The sequence below is a fragment of the Tuber melanosporum genome, assembly GCF_000151645.1.
Source record: "Tuber melanosporum whole genome shotgun sequence assembly, scaffold_67, strain Mel28".
In the NCBI taxonomy this organism is placed as follows: domain Eukaryota; kingdom Fungi; phylum Ascomycota; class Pezizomycetes; order Pezizales; family Tuberaceae; genus Tuber; species Tuber melanosporum.
In genome coordinates, this window is record NW_003299114.1 from 552,235 (window position 1) to 577,933 (window position 25,699).

The following is a 25,699-nucleotide window of genomic DNA, read 5'->3' on the forward strand; positions in this document are numbered from 1 at the left end:
GATATCCAAACCGCAAAAAAAACTCCGCTTATGCCCATAACCACGTACACCCAAGCCGCCCACTCTAATCCGCTCCGCCCCACAAACACGAAGGTGGGATAAAATAAAATAACTATACATAAAAAACCTCCCGAATGAGTATGCAATGCAATACCAGCTACCCCTCGTCTCCCCTCCCTATGGCTTCGTTCCTCGCCCTTTCCACAGCCCCCCAACTCCCGCGTCTCCCGCGCCGCGGCGCAGGAATGAACGCGACGGGTAGTGGGGGGTTGACCTCTTTCCGCTTTTTGCGTCGGAAACCCCATTCGTTCGATGGCGTTTCTTGCATTGACGGTGTGACTGACAGAGGAAGCGGCGGCGGGGGTGCAGAGTCCGTTTGGGGCTGTGAGGAGAACTGTATGCGGGAGGAGGAGGAAACAGTGGTATTCATGGTGGAAACGTTGTGTGTTCGGTGGTCGGTGTCGGCAGCTTCTTGGGTTTCTTCTATTGTGTGCGGTGACGATGAAGACTTTGCCGCCTGGGGAGGCGGGGTAGGTGAAGCGGTGGAGAGGTGATGGATGGAAGCGGTGCTATTGGAACGGACGATTCGTTCCCGGGCGGTGTATGAGCTAGAAGGAGTGTTTAGTCTATTCAGTGGGGGGTCGATGCTGCGAGCGTTGATGGCGTAGTTTGTGCTCTCGCTAGTTACAGTTGTTTCTCGGCTTAGCCCTCCATCTCCCCCGTTGTTGCCGCCGCCATGGCCGAAATGCTGGCGACGTCGGTGGTCACCTTGAAATCCGTCCTCGTCCTCGTCTTCGTCGAAGATTTCCCTTCCTAGAACCCCACCCTTGCATTCTTCCCTTTCGAGCTCTTCAATTCTATCCACCCATTCCCAGACTACCGCGCTAGCACTTGCCGCTCCAACCCAACGGACGTAATCCCCCCACCCCGCGAGGTCCTTCTGCGCGATATCCAGGACAAAAAACACGATCGGCGTGAGCACACTCGCGATACTCAGAATCGCAACCAGGATGATACTTCTACCACCATACCTCCTACTCCCCGGCGGGGACCTCGAAAATAAGGGGGGGTAGAAGTAACTATACCTCCTCTTTGCGAATGAGTAATAAAGCACACACGAAGCATATAGCAGTGACAAGGCGATCTGGAAAAGATATGATAGAGCAGGGATTGCATCGAGGAACGAATCTGGGTCTGAAGACAGAGGGGAAACGAAGGTTTGTAAGATGGAGAATATAGTGTCCAGAAGGATGAGTCCGAAACCCGCCCATTTAATAATCACTTTTTCGCGCTCGCGAGGAAAGAGCCGGATTAGCGTTTGCACTTGTGCCAACCAAAGAAAGAGGTCCGAGATTATTCTCCCTATCCGAATGAATGTTCCGCCGACGACCTGGCGGCGGACTTGGCGAGCTTCGTTGGTCATGCTGTATAAGCTGGACCCGCGAAGGGAGTACTCTTGCTCCAGTACCGTCGTCGTCTCCGCAAAAGCAGTAGTCAAGCAAATAACCACCGTGAGAGTAGCAACCTTCTGCAGCCAAGGTCTCGAATTCGGGGGGCTCGGTAAGAACAGCAGAAACAACAGTACGTACGCCAGCGTCGTAGTCGCAGATATGGAGTACGCCATGGGGATGGTAGAAGCATAGAATGGGTCCCGGAGTTCGCTGGCCGCGAGCGAGTCGGCTGACGCTATGTCCCCAGAGGTCGCGGTCGAGGACGGCGGGTGCGTGCTCGTGTAGCAGTCCGGCGTTACCGTTGCATCGGAGGCAAGGGTGATTGTGGATGATGGGGAGAGAGAGATTGTCCATCCTCCTGAAAGTGTATATGGTACGCAGGTTTGGGTCGCGGTGGCCTTGGCGATTGGAGGAGTGGTTGCTCGCCAGTTTTGTCGCGGCATGACTGCTGCCTCTGGTGTGGTCTTTATTGTGGGAGTTTGATATACATGGGTTTTTACTGTCTCCTATCCCCGAATAATTATTTTGCTGTCGGTCCAGTGACCGGGTGTGAAGGTGACCTAGGGGTTAGATTTTTGGCGGTGGTAGTTCGTTTGTTTCCGAAGATGGTTCGAGCTGGACGAAGGTGGCGATGATGGTGAAAAGATTTGGCTGGGGCAATTTGGCTGGGGCAAAAGGCTTGTATTCGGTGTGGGGGGTGAGAGGGGTTTGGGATTGGTTCTTTGAGGGACTTCCTGTCGCAGGGATCACCGAAGTGAGACAGAGACTTTTTAGTGGGTGGCAGGTAGTCTAGACCATGAGGAGCTTGATTCACTTCTACAGTACGAGTAAAGTGATGGCGAGGTGTTATCGATAGCACTTGAAAGGGATGTTCTGATATCGTTTTCTCACCCAGTACCGGTATTTAGGGGAGAACTTGCGCTGAGGGAAGAATCATGGTTTCAAGGCGGGAAGTGATACGCTGTGGAGGCAAATCATGCATGCAGTAAGGGTCGTTAATAAAAATTAGTATTGTACTGCAAATTACCGGAAAAAGCCATCTAGAGTGAAGTAATTGGTATTCGATTATAAGTTGGGATGCTGTATAAAACGCCAGCACCTAGGTGGGTGCTACTGGAAGCCATACCTCAGGGCTACTGAAATGATAGCTCATGATTTCAGTTACACCAAAACATTCTATAATTAAGAGGTCCGAAGGCCGTAAATTTAATGATATTCTAGCCCCCAGAACCAAATTACCCCCTGGATAGGGATAAGCTTTGCACAATTGTGCGCCCTCAGGTGTCCAGTCCCCCATATCATACCATGTCGGATCATCTAATTTCTCAATACAGGTGCCCTACTAACAAGTGAGGACCGCAGTCATTGAAGAGTGATAGCATTTCCACCAAGAATAAGTTATCGTACCATAAGAGGTATGATAAGGCTCCCAAAATCCTTACACACCCTAAGAAGATATCCCCTTCGGAGCCCAAGCTCCCATCACCGCAGACCCCCTCACCTCAAGAAAGGCCTATTCCAAGGAAGTTATCATAACTTTACTCAACATCACCACCCAGCACCAAACAACCCGTACCCACCCAGAGAACCACACATCAAGGAACAGCAATGCTCAATCAGACCCATGATACCTGCAGTATGTCCTAGCCTGCCAATCAGAGCCCCCCCCCCACACACACAGCACAACCCATGATGGCTTGATATTCCACCCTCCCCAGAACCACCCCACATCCACACAAGCCCCTCTACGCAGCAAAACTCGCATAAGTATGCCGGTAATCCAAAAACAGAAGCACGCAAGAATACGGGATCGCAGTGAAGGGGATATTAGACCCACGGTAATTCATGCCATACCGCAGATCAGAAGTTAATGAACTACGGGATTCACCATAGTCAGAGCTATAGCTTGAACCCTTACGCCGATCTCCAGGCCTCCGACACCAGCCTATTTTTTTGGTGGAAGTTCTCTAATACAATATATCATAGGACGTGCTGTACGCCGGCGACGAAGCGGATGCCTTGGCTGCCAGAGAGAGAGGCGGCCACATCCTTGCTAGATTGCTTGTGGGGAAAGTGATAATGATCTGAATTATTGACCCGAGCATCAGCTATCTTAATTAGAGTAATTCTACAGCACGGCCATGCCAGAGGCTCCCTTACGGCATGCACTTTTATAGCAACCTCCATCATCGAATGCTGGCAAGGTATCACCGACCTCACAAGCTCAGACTTGAAGAAAGTATTTCCAGATTTGGTCGTGAAGTGACATGCTATGAACCAATTTATTCCATGCCTATCAGTGAACTAGGTAATCATCTCCCTTATTCCATCTCCTCACCTCTTCTCACTCTCCACCCACCTCCCTAGCACCACCTCACGCCAATGCATTACTCAAGTAAAAGCCAACCAATACAAAAGAAAGGTATCCCACCACCATGAATTCAGGAGCGAAAAGAAACATAAAAGGGGGAAAAAAGAAAAGAACGAACGGCAACATTTAGCTACGATACTAGAAAATGTAATATTTCAGACAACCCGCACCTTCATCCACCCGCCGACACCCGCTAGCCTAACCTAACCTACCACCGTAGATGAAACCAATGAAGTTTGAAGGGGAAAAACGGAGAAAAGCCAGGGGTAAAAATAATAGTCCCACTCCGCCGACCGTGCCCCCCAGCCCGATACACCCAGCACAAAAATGAAAGCACGAGTTTTAAAAAAAAATGCGATTTATTCTGAAACGGCGAGAAGGGAGGAAAAAAGGCTACACGTCTTGGTACAACAGAAGCGGTTCACCAACATGCTCAATTTCTGGTATAGTGCATTTGAGATCGAAAGCTTTGGATAGAACGATTTTGAAGATCTATGATAGTATAGATGTTAGCTAGGGTGGTTGGATAAGGTGAAATGGAATGTGTGTACAACCTTCTGAACATTGATACTGTGACTCGTACTGGAGAAAATTAAAGAAGCCTTCATTGCGCGAGCAAACTTCCTTGCCTGTGATATGTTAACACGAAGCCAGACCCACGAGCCTGGTATCTCATACCTGCTTGGAGATCTCCTCCTGGTCTTCTCGCGGAAAGTTGACAAAGTGGTCGTACTTAGTACCCACCAAGAACGGGATTGCAGTCTATACCCAGAAACCTTGTCAGCTCCAACTCATGCCCAAATTAGAAGACACAAGCACCTTGTTGAACCCCCTAGCCTGGCGATACCATTCCTTGATACTATTTAAAGTACTCTTCCGGGTAAGGTCGAACATAAATAATATCGCCACAGCATCATTGCACACCAACGGCAGCATATTGACAAACTCTCGCTGACCGCCCAAATCCCAGATGGAAAACGTGATCTCCGTGTTACGGATAGATATGGTTTTCTCCATGAAATTCACTCCTATAGCCAACAATCAGCACATAATCACTACCAAGTATCACCACCACCGTGAGCATGGTACCTAAGAGAGGGGGAAGTCATACCAAGAGTCTGGATGTAATCCTCGTCAAAGCTCCCTTCCACATACTTCACCATAAGTGAAGTCTTCCCAATCTGAGCATCTCCCACCATTCCAACCTTAATCACCACACTATTCCGTTTGCCCAGGTCCACCGCTCCTCCACTTCCGTAGTGTGCCTGAGTCGGCGTAGTCCCGGCTCCATTCTGCTGGTAAGCGAGCGATTGGGGAGGGGGAGGGGGGTTCGGTGGAGGTGATCCAAAGTTACCGACAGCTGCTGGAGCTGGGCCAGAGTGGTGGTGACGAACAGGGGACGGCTGCCTTGGAGGTGGAGAGGGGAGGGGGGGTGGAGGTAGATTCGAGGTTGGGGTGGTCACCTCCTCGGGATCGTCGGGGCACAAGCTGTCGGGCAGTGGGGGAGGGGGCGAGGGGCTGAGGAGCGGTGGCGGGGTGGTGGTCATGATGGATAGATGGGAAATTTGGCGAAGATGAGCCTGTCTAGTTGGAGGAGGGGAGATGCGTACGTAGGAGTTAACGAGTGGTTCAACACAAACGGTTGAGCCTCAATCAAAATGACCGAGGGGGCAAAGGCCGGACCAACTGCTCCCTATGGAGGTGGAGATGCAGCAGTCGCGAATTGAGGGGGCAAACTGTGAGGGGAAACCGTGCCTTGTAAGAAAAAAAAAGAGAGGACCGTCGATATCGGTATCTATCTGTAGCCTTGTAGCCCGTAGCCTAGATTGAACCCCTAACTCGATGAACTCCAGGAACAGGAAAAGGTGAGAGAACGAACGACACCCAACCCCAGATTCCAGCAAGCACACACACAACCACGACACACGAGCGAGCGAACGCCTGAGGAGAGGATGAAATTAGTCTATTATCGGGTATCGTGAAGCCGTTGATGGGTGAAGGGTGGAGGGGCACAGGCAAGAACGGCAAGTTGGATTTTGGAGGATCTTAAGGCGACTGGAGTACGGGCCTCCCTTCCTCTGCCCGTGAGATGAATCAAAGTATGCGCAGACAGACCAAATAAAATATTCAATTCATTTCAGCAGCTTGTGCAATGCTTATCTAGCGAGCAGAGGGGTGTGCTCATGCATTCGTTAATAACTCGGGGAACACGTCGGAATGTCCAGGGCTTCTACCGCAATTCTTGGCAACACGTGAATTTGTCACCATAAATCACTCGAGTGAAGCTTTAAATGCGCTTTTGCTGGAGACTTGACTCATGATGCCGGATTGAAGTTGGTGAGTCACCGTCAGCGAAAAGGCAAGGCTTCAGTCGGACGGCGTGAGTGCTTTGTTCCTTTTCTAAAACGAGAACATGCTTGTAGGCTGGAAACAAGATGATCTACTCGTATTGACCGAAAGTACGAGCTGTGCGAGCAATCAAAACAAAAAAGTGTGGACAAACTGGGAATCGAACCCAGGACCATCTCAAGTCACACCATGCGAATGAGATATTATACCCCTAAACCATTTGCCCGTGTAAAATCTTCACAGCTTAAACATTTATATTGCACGACCACAGGCTTCCAACCGTCAATGACCCAGACAGCAAGCTGCCTAGCGAATTATCCGAATTTGATGGTGGGCCAAACAAGCTACCCCCGATTCTCTTCCACAAACGTTTTGGTCTATCATAGGAAGGCTCGCCAAAGCGAGTTTTTATGGTATTCGAGGGAATCGGCTCACAAGAGAATCCACTCTCGCGTCAGGCGGTTCAATGTCAAACAATAAATGAGGAGGAATGGTGCGATATATATTGGAGCGATGCTAGTTAAGAATGAGAAAGAGCTTACAAGTCCTTTACATGAATTCCCTGCATTCGCTCTCTATCCAATCCCACAATTTCGGGCCATTCTCACCGTAGCCACGCACAATATCACTTCTCGGATTGCCGAATCTACCCCAGGGGATGACATGTGAACCGTTACGCGACTCGTCGACTTGTGGAGATAGGCCAGCGAAAAGCTCTGTCAAGGCACCGTAGTACGGCGGGTAGAGCGCTAAGTTCTATGGGTTCGCTGTTTAGCGGGTGGGAGGTAGGTGGGGATAAGAAGGGGGTTATACAATTATCGAGGTTAGGAATCTCCCAGCGACATGCCTCGTTAGAGCTGTTCTCAAATTTCCCGGATTAAGAGAGACGGAGAGGATTCCTGATCCGCTCCATCTTTTAACTGCCTCGGCTCCTAAAATGATGTTCGCCGCTTTACTCTGACCGTATATTTCAAATTTCAGAGTGAATAGCCTAGGGATGCCCCAGCCGACATTTTCGAAGTTGATGTCGGGCCAGTTGATCCCTCCAGGGGTAGGAGAAGCATTATTTGCCCCAGACGACACCTGCCATTAACTGTCAATTGATTACAAAGCAGTGAACTGAATGAATTATATTTACCCAAATAACACGAACGCTATCCTTTAGCGTATCCGGTAGAGCGGCCGTCCGCTGCATCAACGGAGTAAGAAAACTCTGGAATAGCCACGGAGCTATCACGTTTGTTCCGAGTTGCAATTCATAACCTTGTTTGGTCTTGGACCCGCTCGGCGGCATCATAACACCAGCGTTATGCCAAACAACATCTAAGCGATTCTCCTTCGCGAGGAAGTCTTGCGCAGAGCGCTTGATAGTAGACAGATCGTTCAAATCCAAATTCAAGAACTCGAGTCTTCCGCTTGTGTTGGCGACTTCGGATTTGATCCAAGAGATAGCATTTTCAGCATTTTGTTGACTGCGCCCGGCAAGATAGACGGTAGCAGACTTGTCGTAGAGTATCTATAGTACTCAAGGGTCAATGGAAATCCCGGGGATAGAGGGGTGGTACGCATTCACCTTGCAGAGCTCTTTGCCGACGCCGGAGGCTCCCCCGGTGACGATGTAGACCTTGGAGAGAAGATCCGGGAGGTCTTTTTCCGTGAACAATGGTGTCGGTGGAAAAATTTCAGAAAGTGCTTGAGTCGTGGACTCCATGATTGTGTTGCAAGGAGAGTTGTGTGAAACTATCTTGGGGGAGGATAGATGCCGTATGATACCGGTAACAGTTGGTTGGTTGCTCGGTTGATTATTCAATGGAGAGCTTGTGGGAGGGTTTACGAGTAAAGTAGAGTTCGTTGCGGATGGCGGCAGGTCTTTGCTTCATGATATCATAGGGTATGATATCGGTAAGTGGCTTCTGGGCTCCCGTCCCCTCGGAACTGGGCTCCTGCTATTCTACTCGTACAAGGTTGAGCCCTGATGTCACTCCTGCTTGTAGGGTACCGTACTCGTACACTGCTCGTACGAGTACAATAGATTAGCGGCTGCCAATGACTGCGATAGGTTAGGCTCCGTTTGGAAATCATGGTTCCGTTTCGTTTTGCGACTGTTTCTGCTGTAAGAACGATTGGTAGACTAAATGGAAGGAAAGGGTCAATCTGTATGGGGCCATGGAACGGAACCGTCGTATCCAAATAGCCTAAGTAGAAATGGCATGCAAGATAAAAAGCTTCACCCCGGAGAGCAACCCCCCATGGCATTTACGAGTAGCGTCCTCTGACTTTGATGGGATTTGGGTGGGTTTAGGATTGTTTCGTTTTCCTTCAACTGAACGACCAATGCTATGGGCAATCTGGCGAGAAGGTTTGAGTACGATATCCGAGAAAGAGCTTTGGACACCCTGAAGGTCGAAACCCGCTAGATTTTGCTTGGAGTGTCAATCGTGTCACACTAACAAAAGGTCCTTTATAGCACTATTGTGGGTTAGCATAATTTGACCGAACATTTGGTCCCACAACGATCAACCACGGGCAACTTCTCAACCCCTCCCCCTCACTCCCTATCCCCAATACCTTTACCGCAACAAAAAACTCCCAGTATATGATACAAGGTATTAATTAGGATTATGTATTTGTTTGATTTTTAAATGTTTTTCGGTTGTCATTTTGGTAGTAAAGTATTGTGACGCCCCGTTGCATCACTCTCGATATTTGGTTAATTAAATTATATCCCAGATGCAGAACAGCTCCTGGGTCAAACAACCAACCAAAACCCACCAAAAATACATAGCCTGGAAAGCTCAATTGATCTCTTAGGAAAACACTCGGGAAGTGAAAGTTCTAAAGACCAGTCGACTCTCCTGAATGCCCAGTATGCTAGAGTTGCCTTTTTTTTTTTTTTTGCCCCCCCATTTTTTCGAGCCAAATTCAGAGGCTTGACCGCTTTGGAGGTCTTGGGATGAGGATTAAACAAAACTCTCGTGCGAAAATCCATACACTGCTGGTTGACCCGGTTCTAGGGCCGATATGTTATAGTATCATTCCGTCAACACAATAGTCTAAAAAGTAGCGAGCTATCATATGAATTCCCGCGTTCTCTACCTCCACAACTATTGGAGCCCTCCGGAACAACAGCGCAGGTTACATCGTTGGAACAACAGCTAACACAACGCAGGTCCTGAAGTCCTGAAATCCTTAAGGAACAAAGCCAATAAGCAAGAAAGTGAGAAAGTCCTCCGAGATAACAACCCTAAGCCCAATGATCGCCAAACACGCTCGTCTCTGAAGTTCCTATATAGGATAAGCCTAGATCATTAGAGGACGCTATATGTGAACCAGCCCAAGTCGATGCTTACTTACCCACGCACGCACGCACGCACGGCGCGTGCTCCAGGTAACTCGTCAACCTCAACTTTTCCGATTAGAAGAACCAGAGTTAGGCTATTCGTCCCGGTAGTCTTTTAGCTGTAGGAGATATGGTATGGTATTATCGACCAGCGGAAACAGAGCCTGGGGGTAAATTGACACTCACAGGAGGGTGGGATGGGGGGGGGGTTAGCCCCACCAGACCTTTTCCTCGGTTGGGTCGGAGGTTGCTAGCCGGTTTGCTGAGTTCGGTATCATAAATAGATGGGAGCTATTGTAGTTAAGCGATGTGGGGGTGATGCCTCATGCAAGGTATTAGATTCGGTATCCTTTAGTCGATGTTTTTAATGGGCTATTGAGCTTAGGTGGGTTTATGGTAGTGATGTTGACTTTAGGTGGTTGGTATGATAATCTAATGTGTTCCAGCCGGGGGCAGAAAAAGCTAGTCAATCTAGCACTGGATGGGTTGTTTGGGATATAAACGGTAAACCAGAGGGGTGTGATATTGACACCATAAGATAGCAATCAATCTGAACGCTCCCGAAAGTTAAAACACCGAAAGATTACGCATGCATTGATGATATCTAAGTCCTATTACCATTGCCAATACCCCCCCCTTCCGCCCAAGATCATCTAAACCCTACTCTTAAGTAATCTATCAACAACCCCATCAAGAACCCACTCATGCTGTCCACCAACAACTTCCAAATTTTCCGCCTCAGCCAAAAACATCTTATTAGGGTCCTGCCCCGGTGCAAACATGGCATTTCCACTGGCAGGATTCATCTGCTGCATCTGCTGCGTCATCTGGTCGGCCGAGTTCTCGTTCCCGAGAATGAAGGTGAAGATGCTACGGAGGCCGAAGAGGTTGAGGAAGTACCATGAGAGGGAGGAGACCCATCGGACGTCGAGATCCCGCGTGGCAACGCCGGATTGGAGCATGGATTTGAAGCGGAGAGTTAGGGGGAAGGGGAGTTTCACTAGGAGATACCTAGATCAGCAAACGAGGTTTTCAAGGGACGGAGTTGGGGGTGGGTGAGTGAGTACTTATTACGAATCCTGAGAAGAAAGCGTTAATCCATCCCATAATCAATGTCTGCGGCACCATCATTGCCATGTTTCCCTTAAGCATATTCATCATCTGATCCATCCCAGCTGGATCCGTCATTGGATTTGCCGGCGGCTTTCCCTTATTCTCCGGATCCTTCAGGAAGTCCCCACGATTGTACGCCGCAACAAGGTAATTTTTCCTCGCAATAAACGACGAAAGCGGGATCTGGTTGTGATTTGTTCGAAGGTTTACCCCCCGAAGTAAATTGCGCCTGTGATTGCCATCGTTAGGAACATGCACCAGACAAGAGGGAGAGAAAAATTACTGCTCAGAAATAGCGCTAAGCTCCTGCTTCTTAGGATCCGACTGCATCAGCACCGTAGCGTAGTGTCGTAGTACACCCGTTAGAACCATGACAGCCGTAATCGGGAAGAGAATCCAGTAAAATAGTTGCGGGTCCCGAAGGATGGTCTGGGTCTGAACTGTGGCCATCGTGAATGCTGTTTTGTTGTTGTTACTGATAGATTTTGGTTTAGAGGGAGCGTTCTGGCGACGTTGACGTTTTCATGTTTTCGGTAACACGAAAGTGGCTTGGCATTTGAGCCTCTAAAGAGACAGGGAGTTCGTCACTCGGAACCTGCTGCAGGTAAACTGGGTTGTCCGTGATATTATATGTTTCCAGCATAAATAATCTAAAAGTTGATATCTCAATTGGGGATATGGGCGCTCAGGTACGCATAGACAATTTGCCAATTTTCTTTATTCATGTGTGTTCGGGTTCATTTTTCATTTTTCATTTTCGTTTCGAGATTTTCTATGTCTAAACTAAGGTTATCTACCCGAATTAATACTTTTTCCGGGCAAGAAGTGTCTAGAAGCAAGAGGAGACTTTGCTGTTGATTGCAAGGAGGGCAAAGCATGCCAAGCACCCTGTAGAAGTTCACAGACATAGCCAAGGCCAGTCTGAAAGTACTGATATAGTATTGAAGAGCAGTTTAAACCGCCTCCGAGTCAGCCTGTACTGTACAAGTACAGTACAACATTGGCTAAGAGTAGAGAATATCAACAACTGGCCAACCAGGAGGTGTATCTGAAGGTAGTGCAAGACCAGTCACACGTTACTGGGAGTCCCAGTCAGGAGTTAGAAATTATTTGCTTCTCATACTTAGCCTTGTAGACCAAGGTGCCACTATGGAAGGAGGTGAGTTTTGTAAACTGCAATCTACTACCAGAAATTCTCGTGCCTTCGGGTACTTGGAGCAATAGTTTTGACGGATCCTATGATAAAAGTCGATAATCAAACTCATGAAGCCTCCAATGCTCGGCATTGAGGGATTCTGAGAATGGTCCTGCTCGGTGTCTTGCCCTGTGCTCGTAATGCCGAGGGCTTTTTTTAAAAAAAGACTGCTATTGCAAATTTTCCCACCAAAGATTGGCCCTTTTGCTTGGATCGGGTGGTATGTAATAACAGTTCTTTTACAATACTACGAGTAATCATCCTCCCAAATGGGAAGGTGAAAAGCGGTGTCCAAAAAATAGGATAAATGGTCATTTATATTCATATCTAAATATAGGGGAGAAGGAGCTTTTCTTGTTGGCAAGGCGTGCTATACTACACGAGTGCGGTACATGTAGGGTACATGATAGGAATCTCGACAAATTGGGTCCCGCCTTGGCCGGGTATTGATCGACCCAAATGCGAAACTAACAATAGGTTTGCAAAAATCATCCTGTTCCTTTTTCTTTCTTTCTTTTTTCGTGCCCGGCTTGATAGTAAGCCATTGTCTTGAAGTGGATAGCTGAGCCAAGCGTAGAGATGTAGTTATGATTGCAGGGGACCAGTTTTCGTACCGGACGGGTTTTATTTTGTTCGGGTTAGCCAAAGTTATTGTGACCGTTCACTAGCTTTCACTTCGACCGCTTGTTGCTCGCACCTATTTTGACGAGATAATAGGGTAGCCTTTATCGGCGGCGGTGTTACCGAAATAAGCAATTAGGTTACAGCAGGCAAAAGAGATGGTAAACATACAATTACACGACAAGGGATCTTGGATCAGACCATGTTTATTCACATAATGTCATTCCCACTGAAATGGGGTGCAAACTAAAATATACAGAGGGCCAATAACGAGATCTAGCCTTTGATCGTTCAATGGAAAAAGGGAAATGAAGCAAAAGAAATTGACCTCCTCTGCTCACACTCCCTCTTGCTCATATGGCGGTTTTTCGGGGTTGTCAAGCCCATGCAGCCTCGCAGGGGTAGGCTCCATAGCAACACGTGTTTTCCAGGCAGGGAGCCCCTCTTGGAACATCGACTCAATTTCCTCCAAGCCCTTCCCAGCCGTTTCAGGGAAGCAGAAAAATACATGGACAGTCATCATCGCGCAGAATAGCCCGAACAGGATATACACCTTCCATCTGATGTGCTCGAAGGCCGGCGGGACGAAGTAACCCAAAGCAAAGTTAAAAATCCAATTAGCAGATGTGCAAAGGGCCACAGCCTTTCCGCGAATGCGGAGAGGGAAGAGTTCTGGAGGGTAGGTCCAGGAGGTAGGGCCCCATGTGATAGCGAAAGACGCAACGAATAGATAACTACACGCGATGATCGCTTTGGATGGGGGCCCGCCAACTTCCCAGGACACTGCTTTGATACCGCCGACTCCACCTTCTGGGGCAGGATGGTCATAGGATGCCATGAGAGTGCCATTGGCGAAGAGCCAGGTCATCATGAGACTTGAACCGATAAGTAGTGTTTTACGACGGCCCCAGCGGTCCATCCAGAGGAGAGCAGGGACGGTCATTAATACGTTAATGACATACTGGATAGAGGAGGAGAGGAGAAGGTTGTTTCCACTCAGCCCGGCCATCGCAAAGACGTAGGTCTGAAAGAGTCAGTCAAATTAATAAATTAGTGGGATTAGCTAGCTCACAATGTAATACATCATGACATTCATTCCAGTCAGCTGGGACCAGATTTGCGTAAAGATGCCGATATGGGTGCGGTTGATGACACGGGGCTTGAACAATTCGAAGAATGTGGCATCGGTATTCCGCCTTTCAAACTCGACCATAGCCCTGATGTCCTCCATCTCTTGCTTTACGTATGGGTCGTTAACATCCCCATTTCCGTGCAGTAAAGCCAAGGTGTTCTCAGCCTCTTCCCAGCGGTCCTTCCTCGCAAGCCATCTAGGCGATCTCGGCAGGAATAACAGCCCAATGAATAGGATAACACCTGGAACAGCCTGTAATCCCCATGGGACTCTGAAGGAAACAGTTCCCTTCATATGAGAACACCCGAACGAAATGTAGAACATAATCATGATACCCCAGGTGATAGCCCATTGCTGGCAACCAACAAGACGGCCACGCAAGTTGGCACGAGCAATCTCGGAGATATAAACGGGGACTTGGGCTGAGCAGATCCTGACCGCGAAGCCGTTGATGAAACGACCCAGAACAAGGAAGGGGATACTTTTCGCGACACCGATAGAGACGGAGCCCAGACACCAGACCAGGGCTCCAACCTGGATACTGTACTTGCGACCCATCCTGTCGGAAAGAAAACCGGAAACGAGAGCGCCACAGAAGGAACCGCCAAGCATAGCTGAAGTAAAATAAAATCGTTTGGAATGTGAGGAGAGAAAAGTATAGACGGAGGAATAAAGGATAAGAACCAGCAGGAGAGTTTCTTAGGTGCACGATTGAAAGGTCAGAATTCGCATATCATTTCTAAGTAGATAACAAGGCCCTTTTAACCCAAGATGATCTACATCTTGTCCGGTGCCTGTGTGGATGAAAATTTTCATCTCCGGTAAGGGGACTAAAGTCTTGTCCCTTTGAAACAACAAGGAAACAGAAAAGAAACAAGAGAGAAATTTTCACTGCAAGGAGATAGAGAGGAAACAGTACGGAGACAACAGGGTGATAACAGTTTCAGACATCAAGTAAGGTATAACAGAAAGTTCGTGAAGATCATATAGGAAACCAATAGTAGGTATGAAATCGAAACTCAGGGACAATATTCCAACAATAGCAGCGGTGATTCCACCTTGCACATCGGAAGCAATGTTAGGTCCGTAGTAGTTGTATTGCTTGGTGCCAATACTTCTAACTGTCGGTAACAACTCTTTCCCGAAGGGGGGGTCGTATGGGGATGAAACCTACATTGCAGACATAGACGAGATATCAAAACCAAACAAAGCACCTCCTATCACCGCAATAGCCTATATGAATCATGTGAGCGAGCTGCTATATATGTCTGGAGGGGGGGAAACATACGGTGATAAAGTAGATATTAGTAATGGTATACATTAGTAACCCCCTCCCAAGCTATAGTGGCGGCGCAGAAGGGTTCACTTGGACGATTGATAAATAAAAGGGAAATTTCAAGGCTCTTTATAGTGGAAGATGATCAGAGATGTAATCTGGCAAGGAATGTGCCGAATGTTTGCGGAGGCCCGGCACTTGGGACTCCCGCATCGGAGAAGGTTCCCGCAATCATAGAAACAGGCAGTACCAGATGCCATGAAGAGAACAGTGCAGCGAAGGCAGCGCCGTGTTGGTGATCCCACCTTTGTTGAGAAAAAAAGTAGTAGTGGTGAGGTTCCTACCCAGCTGGCAGCTGGCTACTTAGAATCTCGCTGGTTTTTAGAGCACCTTCTGTAGCACAAACGTCGTTGAGATGCTAAACTATTAGTTTGGTGGAAATCAAGAATTGGGTTAACGTAAGTCAACTTACGAAGCGTTTGATCATTTCTTACTCCAATAGCAATATGCGTTTTAGCTTCCTAATCGGGAAAACCAATGCCAAGATCCCGCTTGTTATCATTGGCCTCTTACCCACCAGTTGGGCCGGCCCATATTAACTCAAGATCAGCCTAGCTCCTCTCAAGTAAATATTTTCAAAATTCCTTATGCCAATCTCTAGAGAGTGATAAATTGAACGTATTTACGGGGTGTCTTAGGTGCGGAGGTTGCTGTTCGGTTTGAAGTTGGTAATATCCGAGGTCGGAGGAGGTGTTGATTTGTACGAGAACCGGTGGTGTCCCGAACCATACTGGTTATCCTGGCACACGTGTGATGGAAATTCGGGAGACCGCTCCTGCCGGTATTCCTAATACCTTGCAACTTCAGTTCCGTCTTGACAGGAGGTTCGAAGCAATGGTCTAAAGTAGCCTCGGTCGAACAAGAAGCTAATTGCCCTGGAGGTTGGAGAGTCCCGGCAGCGGGGGGGGGTTGAGTTTGGCGCGAAGGTATCACGTGAATTTATTGAAGTAAGTCCTCCAGATATCTGTGAATGAGCGATATGCGAGATGGGTAGCATCAGATTATTTACGGTTGGAATTGTGATTGGGGTTGAACTAGGGTTCATGGCGAAATAATCCTCTCTCCACCTCCGTATGTACTGTACAGTACTGTACTCATGCAGTATCAAAGCCATCTCCACCTTTTGCCAGGCGGAGCACTCTGACGGCCCACACTATCGGAGTCAAAACAGGGAGCCCCAGGATATAGCGATAGTGGCTGGACCACCCCAGGCACTCGCATCGTGTTCTGGAAACCAGTTGGGTAAATATGGAGGGGGCATACTCGGAGGAAATGTGGAGGTTCTTGGTACGAGGGAAAAGAATTGAGTGGTTTTTCCCAAGTGAATTTTTTTATTTTCAATTGCTTGCTCCGCGCGCGTAAGCACTTCTACAGGCATAGTGGACTTGTTGCCGTGGCTATTTTTTGGCGCAGGCTTGGGCAGTGCAGCACAGTACTACGAGGTATGTACGATAGGGTTTATATCTTTACTGGATTTAAACCACAAAATAAATAGAGTCTCCTCTTCCCTTATAACGCGGAAATTCTGGCGACCATACTCATACATAATACCTGCAAGGCATAATGCACTATCGCGTTAGTTATATAGTATCAGCATACCGGGGTAAAAGTGCGCCAACATGGCCGAAAAATCGCGCAGAAACAGTACGGCTACGATACCGACAGGAATTATTGTTTCCGCAGCCGTTGAGCGGGAATGTCCCGGGCCTGGGCGGCGCTTACATTCCTCACTGGAATGCTTGTTCATAAATTCATCCTTCCACACGGTTGATAGCATAGGTGGTTTTTTTTCTTTCTCTTTCCGATTGGAGTTTTTCCGGACTCCCAATTTGGTTAGTGAAAGGAAATTCTAGGAGATCTTCCAAATACATGGAAGGGGGGTATGATACGTTGTAACACCTTTCGTCGCAAAAACATACGATACCTATCAAAGCCTACTGGTATTTTTCTCCCCCAAATTTCCCTGAGCCCTTTGGGGGGAACTGAACAATGTCATTGAGGTAAAGTTTTGTATATTAGCAATTTCAGTGGGATTCCTTGCGCAACCCACCCAAGGCATACATACCCCTTTTAAACCAGAGCAGATCAGGACACAGGAGGTTTTCTCACTGGAAAATCAAATAATAATAATAATTAGAACAATCGAGAGCATTTGCTTTCCATTTTTCGCTTTATTCTCCAAAACCCTCGCCATGGTTTTATAATAGGCCAAAGGGAAGGTGATTCTCTGTAGAGATTTCACTTTTTCGATCGTATGGCGCCCACCACTTGAAATCACTAAAAAATAGAAACTAACTCTACGCGGTGGGAGCTTTCGAGAGTTTCCAACCATGACCGCATCTTTAGGAGTGTGTGGCTTCATAGACGTGCTTGGAGGATATTCCTCCCCGGTCTTATCTTTTCTAATTTTCAACAAGAGCAGTATTCGCGGAGAATTACCCATGTAAGGTCTCGATCGAGGTTATCATAACTACTAACACAGTATTTTATATATATTATGTAAGCAAATTAATTCCCAATACTCGTAGTGTTGATTCAAAAGTTCTCGGCACATATTTCCTGGGAGATGGTATCCAGCGGTACCGTAAAAACAAAAATAGTTGATAATCTCTCTAGACCGGTCAGTCGGCTCTCCTGATAACGTCTCTTTTATATATATATGTCAAACAAGGATATGAATTATTTGTAAACTAATCAGCATCTGTCTGAGTGGGGGGGGGTCCGGGCAGCTTGTGGCTCTATCTACCCAGCAACCCCAATGTCCTATTGTGAGGTCCAACTATTAGGGAGGTTTCGGGATCGGGATTATTTAGGTTGTTGTTATTAGCAGGCTACAGATCAGAGTTCATATTCCATCTACTGGTAGGATGGTTACGATAGAAAGGGATGGATAGCCAGTTTTAGCAGACGCTAAAAATTCCGTGGGCTAGGCCGGGAGACACCAACCTTCTTTGACGGGGGTAAGCAAGGGCGTACTTAGAGCGCTCATCGTTTCTTCTAGGCCACGACGGAGAGGGGCAGAGACCTCGAGAATGCCGTTTTTTCTTCTATAGATTATTTAAGCTCCCTTAGAGTTTGGTTTGATCGGTGTGGTTTAAGATATATGAAATGAGTAGCTCTGTAGACTTTGGAAGTGTGGAGGGGTTTATTCTAACATATACCTTCGATCAGTTATTTAGTTCGTGTACACCAGATGCTATCATCAAACTACACACGACCTGATATATTTTTATCACAACTTTTTGTGATACCTACGGGATCCCACTTTCTCCAATCTGCCCACTGCCGTAGTAAACTATGCTCTCGCAAGGTGAGAAACCCTGAGTTCTCGATCGCGAAATCCCCTATTGGAGTTCTTACGGCTCCGGATTGGATGTTGAAGTTCCTTCAGACGCGATGCCAGCAACAGGGCCCAGTTCCAATACGGCGACTTGCGATGCTGGGTAATTGGGGTATTACAGAACAAGAGCATAGAGTTAGTTACATCATACATATACAAGGTTTCTCCGAACTAAAATCTCAATAGTGAGGAATCTTCTCTAAAACAGATAAGCTAAAGTCAATAAGTTATACAGTGTCTGGATTATTTAGACTTTCAAAAGTTCCCGAGCTAATGTGTTGGAAGCCTTATAATCTTCCAAAGAAGTGGACCCTATGCATTTGATATGTACTCGCCTAGCCACGATCGAACCAGTCGATGTATTATAGGTATCCTAGCCAGGATATTTAAAATGTCGGTCTTAGCTCCCGTGCTGTTTGCAAGGAAACATATTTGTTTGCCGTTGTTCTGCCAAGGTTATACCAAGGCTTCTAGAAGATAACAGTCAAAGGCCGGGCACCACGTTGTAGAGTATATAGCACTCAAGAGTTACCATGAAATAATTATCCGGGCGTTTCAATAAAAAGGTCCACGAAAAGCACCAATCTTCAGAGCCATGGTGTCCTGATACTTTTTAAAACTCGCAAGTAAGCTTAAGCAGCGATGTCGGTCGGGGGGGGTGCTCATGTGGGGGACTCATGTGGTGGGTTCTGGTTTGTTCTCCTTGGCTGGTTCGGTGGTTCTTGACCGGGTTCCAGGGTGGCACGGTGCTCTAAGTGCGCCATGTTGACAAATTAGAAATCATGAAATATCACTCGAGCAAGTCCGACAAATTGCTTAGGATCTTGGCCGCGTCTTGGTATGGAATCAAAAGACGGCCCTCTGGTCCTAAAATGGCTCTTATCAAAACGTGAATAAGGTATTACACCGGGTTAAGTTTAAATCGGTGATCTTTGCTTATGGCTTAGACTAGCGGAAGAGGTCCGTTGAACTCAAGTTTTAATTATTATAGAAGTGACCGCCCTATTGGCGTTTTCGTTCTCGAAGGGAGTGATATAATATAAAAATAAACGTGGGGACTTGGATGTCGATTGATTGCTTTCTGTGGGAACAAGGGATGGGATAAATCCTTAGGCTGATGGAGGAAACCCTGGTTAACGATAGAAAGTCAAGGGGGCTAAATATACCTACAGTCATGATCAATAAGTCTGTACACCAACCCCACTCCAGCCCACTCAATTTAACATGCAACGCATTTTTACACCACTCCCTCCTGACCCCCATACTTTTTTTTTTCTTCACAACACCATCAAAAAATGCCTTCTTCACGAGTTCTTGGTACAGTTATAAGCAGAGATCAGCAAACTCCCCAGCAACAGCGGAAAGAATTGAATTCTCACGACAGGGCTCCTATTTTTGAGGCAATAAGTTTGGGTTCGAGTCCATCCGCTGTCATGTTGGAATTTCAGTGTACTCGGCAGACAATCTACCGGACTGTGAAATGGGCGCAGGAACTCAACCACTTTGGTTCTAGGCCTCGGAAGGGTCGTCCCAAGAAGCTGAATCATCAAATTATTCGCTCTTTACTTCGTCTTGTCAGAAGTTTCCCGAATATATACTTTTGCGACCTCATTGAGGAGAGTGGTGCTAATGTATGCATCAACACCATCGGTCGTGCTCTTGGGCCCAATTTATGCTGCAAATGGAGACGGTGTAAAAGAATTCGACTGCAGGCGAAAGATGTGAAGGAAAGGCTACGTATTGCACGTAACTATCGTGAAAAAGACCAAGAATTGTTGAATGTGCGGACAAGTGTCAGTTCCTTCTTAGATGATCCTCGCTAAGGTTTTTTCTAGGGCATCTACAGTGACGAATCTTCCATGCAAAACTCCCCCAATTCTCCCGATGGATGGGTTTTTCGACTTCCAAGGGATAAATGGAAGCAATGGGCTGTCAATGAGAGTGAACATGTTAAGTCTTCACTCTCGTTTATGGTTTTGGGGGCCATCTGGAAGGGGGGGCGGTCAGAATTGCAGGTCATGCAACATGATGAGGACTCTGCGAAGAATGGATATAGCGCGCGCTCCTATATTCAGGTCTTGGAGGATGGTTTATTGCCTCATTATGCTCCTGAGAAATTCTTTTTGTAAGATAATGCGAAAATTCACACTGCAAAGATCACTAAGGAGTGGTTTGAATCACATGGCATCTTGGTCCCCGAACACCCTCCACATAGTCCGGATTTAAACCCGATTGAGCATGTCTGGAAAGCCATGAAGAGTATTCTTCGAAAGAATCATGGATACTTGAAAGACCTCAAAGATAACGCACCAAGTAGAGTGATTTTCATCACGGCGCTGAAGGCGGCATGGTGGGTAGTCCCTGAAGAGTTGATGGACCACTTGATCAATTCAATGCCCAGGCGCTACTACGCAGTGCGAAAAAATCGGGGATGGTACACCAAGTATTAAACACCATGGAAATGGCTCTCTATCTGTATTTTCATTGTATTTTTAGGTTCAGTTTTGGTTGTATAATTGATTGATTTACGTTGCGGTTGAAATATGTGGTGAAGGTGTGTGGGGGGGTGTGTGTACAGACTTATTGACTATAACTTTAGCAACAGGTTTGCTAAAGAAGACCCCCAATTTGCCTTTTTGCGTACACGGGTAAATCAATTGGGTAGATTGTCAAAAAAAACATCTTCCAAGGGTGAATGAGAAGTAGGATCTTGGCTAACATATTCTGCTAGAATTTTATTCCATATGGGAAGTGTGATAGATATAGTGATGGCCACGATCATGCTCGAGCAGAGAATTTGGCCCGTGCTCGAGCATAAAATGGGCTCGAGCACACCAAAACTTTATGCTCGAGCATGATCGTGGCCATCACTAGATAGATATGATACTGGTTACTTTTCGACCGTGCTGGGCTATCGTATTCCAGATTCCCCACACCCGCTCGAACCACGGGCTTATGTAATGTTAATGTGCGGTAAATGGCGCATCGATAGGTTGAGCAGATTCGATTGAATCTTGGCACTTGAAAGGGAGATAACAAGGGTTATGGTCATAAACTCCGTCATCTCTTCTGGAATTCTAGGGGGAGGGGGGGTGCGGGAGTATGTTTGGACTAAATAGATGCAAGTTGATCCTTCCATAGATCGCCACACATATGTCTGTTTCTCCACGCATGTCCCCATTCCTCCACGCACTCCCATGGTAGCGGGAAAAAAACGTATCTCACGAACCTTCTCAATAGATCACGACAGCCCCAGAACAGGTGGGGCCACCTTGGGCACTCCAGGGGCCTTCACGACTACCCCCCCATGGACGGGGTTTCCCTTTCAGCTCTGGAGTGTGAGTCTTACTGTGGAATATGTAATCATTTATGTTTCTGTAGTTGGAGAACCCCCAGCCACAACACCGGTATCGTAGTGATGTTAATTCCGCTCACACAGGGCACTAGTACCGGAAATAGCACAAAATGGTTTATATGCCGCCATACGAAAAGCTACTGATCTCCTGACAGAGTATGACATTGACTTCGCTGAGTAGTTCTTTGGGGGAAAAGGGGGGGAGGGAGAAGTCACGCCTAGGGTTGCGGGTGTATGGGAGGAAGATCCGTTAGGGATTTTTAGATTGCATTCAGTCACTACTCTAAACTTTACTCCTTTCCTTCACTTTCAAGGAAGAAATTGATTCTTCGTACGATTTTCTTAGGTCCTGTTTGGACATGACCGCTCAGTTCCGTTCCCTCGCACAAATGACCATTTGCCATCCGTTCCCAAAAAAACTGAGCTGTACCGGTATTTGGCAAACAGAAGCTTATCAACTGTCTTGTTGAGAACTAGCCCACAGCAACCATTTCAAAACCGATTGGCCTGATAATTTAAATGTCATATGAAAATTCTTATCCATGTGTATAGTAAAAAAATAACAAAATGCGTTAGCATACGATGCCTGGCTATTCATTTATCAGGAAGCCAGCAATCAGAATAGGTTCAAGTTCAATGTGGGAAACCAAAACTTACTTAACAGGGCTCTGTTTGGCGGGCAACCTTTATAGCATAAACTGTGATAGCTAAAACTTCTTATTTGGGGGTGTGTTAGATGGTTCATACCATTCAAAACCTGCACCAGAATTTTTACAAATTTTAAATTGACAAGGCTTCACAATAAGTACCATTATGTGGAAAGAAAAACCTCAATTGGTGAGAAAGAGATAGAGAATAACTGTGAGGTTTCTTTTTATTTTTTTTGTTATTAGTTAAAGAGCCTTGTAATTTGAAAAGCTGTACTTTTAATGAGAAAAAGCGAAAGTTGTTATCATACATCAGCCACAGTTTAAACGCTTAGTAATCAGAGATTTATTATTCAGGAAATAGAGTTTTGGCTTAAATAGATCATATCCTATGTGTGCTAAAAAGAGTAAATATAACCTGTAACCTATAAGTGACATTGTTAACCCTAAAGACAATATTTTAATATTATTATATTATTCATCTTTTAATACATTTATAATATATTATTATTTAAACCCTTTACCATAATCTACTAGAGAATTTAAGGCTTGGCATTAAAAGAGGCACAGCTTCATGTAATATAATATTATTTCAGCCAAGTGCATATTTTAAATGGCCGGGCCCTCCCAAGAGCCCTGGACTGGACGGAACGGCTATCTGTAGTTCGTCTAGGGTGTTCGACGTGCAGGATGGCCGTCTTGGGGTCGGATGGCGGGCCCTACAGGGTGAAACATTTTAGTGCAGGGCAGGGGGTTGGACGGTGGGGGATGGTGGGGGACGGCGGGTGGTGGTGGTGCGCGGTGGGGACAATGGACGATAGTAGAGGCCAGCTGGGGATAGCACCAGTGATATCCCAGGCTAAATGCATTTTTTAAATCGATATCAGGGATATTGGGATTGCGAGAGTTGAAGGAATGATAGCATTATGTTATTATTTTATGAAATCTCCTTTGCGTTACCTTGATTCACTATCTTCGTTACTCGCATTTGAAGCTTTTCTTTACCAAAAGTTCCTCTGAATAATCTAATCTATTAGCACAGCAGTACTGACATGAAAACAATTGCTCCAACGAAACACTATAGCATTGGTCAGTGGCTGTGAGGAAAGGCCAGGAAGGGTTGTGAATGGCAGGGGGCAGCGGGGGACTACAGAGGAGGGCGGGGGACTGTTGGAATATGTGGCTTCTCAAGATCCGGTTACCTGTAGTTTGTTGACATGGTAGTGTATGTAGTACTGGGGCTAACCTCATAGTCATTAGGGTTACAAGTTGGGAAGATGTGACAAGCGGTAGCTTGGCACACACATGTATTTTGCCTTAAGTAGCAGTGGTGGCGTAGCTAGGAAATACAAGAAACAAGTTCCTTCCTCTCCACACATCAGTACCTACAGGTTATCAGCCTTCTGCGTTAATGACACACAGAACTACGAAAAAGCATGTTCGATAAATGGCAGTCAGCATTGTGTGGATTTCTAACCTTTTTCTCTAGTTTGTTACTGTCACCTATTCATACAGAGATTGTTTGCTTCTTGACCCACACATTTTCTTTTTTCCTTTACCTACATATCAGAACCTACACGATTGACTGTCATCACCATCTGCACTATGTTACAAGTCTTAGACTTACAGCAGATGGGCCAGTTGGCCTTTCCTCTACTTGGTGATAATAACTTTGGCCCCTGGAGGCAAAGGATGTCAGATCAATTAAAGGAGCTTAACATATAGTGGGTTGATTCTGGGAGAGAAGTTGCACTGGAGAGTGACAGAACTACCACAGCGCAATTTTAAGCTTACCACAAATGGCTGTACAAATGTTTCCGAATTACAGTTAAGATTCAAAATGCTATAGAGCCGCACATCTGTGTGCAATACGCCTCAGACAACTACAACAAAAATCCTAAGAAGGCTCTAGGTTTGGAGCTCTACTACTTCCATACTTGCTGTTTGACTGCATGTTATAGGCACACAGGATGGTAGCAAAATATGTCCATGAGATTGAGAGAATCATTGAGTGCTTGAGAGAGGCTGAGGAAGTTGTCAATCCAAGAGAGAAGGGTTTCTATCTGCTGAATAGATTGCCATCAGTATGGCATGAATGGTACGATCTCCAGGCTACAATAGTAAAACCAGATTTGCCGGAGGAGCTGATTGCGGCAATTAAGTCACGCAAGTCAAGCTTGAACTGGAACTGAGATGCCTCGAGTGACACCATACTCGCTGTGGGCAGCAGACGACATGCAGGACAACTCGGCAAAGGCGGTGGTGGAAGCGGATGACCAGACTCAAATGGCTCTGCCGGATACAGGCAGAAAGGAGACTTGGACGAGATATTGACCTGCTATTATTGTCAAAAGAGAGGACATAGATGGACTGATTGCAGGAAGCTCAAGGCGGACCGAGCCAAAGACATTATGAGGGATAATGCGAATATTTTGGTAAAGGCAGACCTACCCATAGAGGAGCCCAAGATGTAGGGGATATTTACGGTATTTACGTCTATACAATTACTGGTGGTACCTGGACGGTGGCTTCTGGACAGTAACTTCTGGACAGTGGGTGCAGCACACATGTCATGGGTGTTTGAGAGCACTTTTCTGACTATAAACCCATTCCACCTGGTGAGCACAGGATTCAAGTTGCTGATAATACAGAGATCAATGCTTGGGATAAGGGTGATCTGATCCTACATGTTAAGGATGAGAAGGTCAAACAGTAAATGAGCTTTGTCGTGTCTAGCATACTTTAGGTACCGGAGGGTAGCAGAAACAGTCTACTTTCCATGTCCCAGCTTTGTAAGTGAGGCTATGATGTCAACTTTGGACAGAAGAGAGGAGCTATGCTGACGCAGCGGGATGGATTTATGGTTAGCTTAAAAGAGGTTGATGGTCTTCATATCTGCGAGGCAAACTGGAGTGGGAAGCAAGAGAAATCAGTCATAACACAGGCAAATTGTCACGAATTTGGCTTGGCAGGAGAAAAGGTTTTCACATGACTCATAATTATAAGTCATTGGTATGTTGTTGTTTCATGCATATGACTCATTTGGGTCATATGACTTATTATGTTATGTTTTGCACATGACTTGATTATGAGTCATGGGACATGTGCTGGGCAAGTATGCCTTGCGAGTGTGCCTTGCGGGTATGCCTTGCACATATGATTTATGTTTTGCACATAACCTCATTATGAGGTTATGGGTTTCACGCCTATGACTCATTTGAGTCATATGACTTGTTTATTGCGTTATGATTGGTTTATGAGTTTTCGCACATGACCTTGCTATCAGGTCATGGGTTTTGAGTGTGTGACCACTTTGGTCACATGATTAGTTTTGTAACGTGTTCGCAAGGTGCTAATCACGTTATCGGTAATGGATACGATAGTTGGCAGGTGGCCTGCTCTTCCAGAGAGGAGGCGAGAGCTGAGAACTAAAGGAGGCTTCGAGGGCG

The 25,699-nt window shown here is 46.5% G+C and overlaps 5 protein-coding genes; all 5 read right to left on the bottom strand.

Moving 5' to 3' along the window:
- Positions 1-157: 157 nt before the first annotated feature.
- Positions 158-1,894, bottom strand: GSTUM_00010191001 (uncharacterized protein; the record flags this gene model as incomplete). The annotated part of the gene is made up of 1 exon (XM_002841121.1): positions 158-1,894. The coding sequence occupies one exon, from the start codon at positions 1,892-1,894 to the stop codon at positions 158-160; it is 1,737 nt and encodes a 578-aa protein (XP_002841167.1).
- Positions 1,895-3,680: 1,786 nt separating this feature from the next.
- Positions 3,681-5,969, bottom strand: GSTUM_00010192001 (uncharacterized protein). XM_002841122.2 has 5 exons: positions 4,934-5,969; positions 4,642-4,850; positions 4,501-4,584; positions 4,377-4,451; positions 3,681-4,314 (listed from the first exon to the last, which is right to left on the bottom strand). Exons 1-5 carry the CDS (start codon positions 5,367-5,369, stop codon positions 4,216-4,218), a joined length of 903 nt encoding a protein of 300 aa, XP_002841168.1. The 5' UTR covers positions 5,370-5,969; the 3' UTR covers positions 3,681-4,215.
- A 707-nt stretch (positions 5,970-6,676) lies between these two features.
- On the bottom strand, positions 6,677-7,994 carry GSTUM_00010193001 (uncharacterized protein). XM_002841123.2 has 4 exons: positions 7,745-7,994; positions 7,310-7,687; positions 6,985-7,254; positions 6,677-6,927 (listed from the first exon to the last, which is right to left on the bottom strand). The coding sequence occupies exons 1-4, from the start codon at positions 7,880-7,882 to the stop codon at positions 6,721-6,723; spliced, it is 993 nt and encodes a 330-aa protein (XP_002841169.1). The 5' UTR covers positions 7,883-7,994; the 3' UTR covers positions 6,677-6,720.
- Positions 7,995-10,086: 2,092 nt separating this feature from the next.
- GSTUM_00010194001 (uncharacterized protein) lies at positions 10,087-11,074 on the bottom strand (the record flags this gene model as incomplete). XM_002841124.2 has 3 exons in its annotated part: positions 10,087-10,511; positions 10,579-10,853; positions 10,908-11,074. 3 exons carry the CDS (start codon positions 11,072-11,074, stop codon positions 10,165-10,167), a joined length of 789 nt encoding a protein of 262 aa, XP_002841170.1. The 3' UTR covers positions 10,087-10,164.
- Positions 11,075-12,777: 1,703 nt separating this feature from the next.
- Positions 12,778-14,184, bottom strand: GSTUM_00010195001 (uncharacterized protein; the record flags this gene model as incomplete). The annotated part of the gene is made up of 2 exons (XM_002841125.1): positions 12,778-13,464; positions 13,513-14,184. 2 exons carry the CDS (start codon positions 14,182-14,184, stop codon positions 12,778-12,780), a joined length of 1,359 nt encoding a protein of 452 aa, XP_002841171.1.
- Between the last annotated feature and the right edge of the window lie 11,515 nt (positions 14,185-25,699).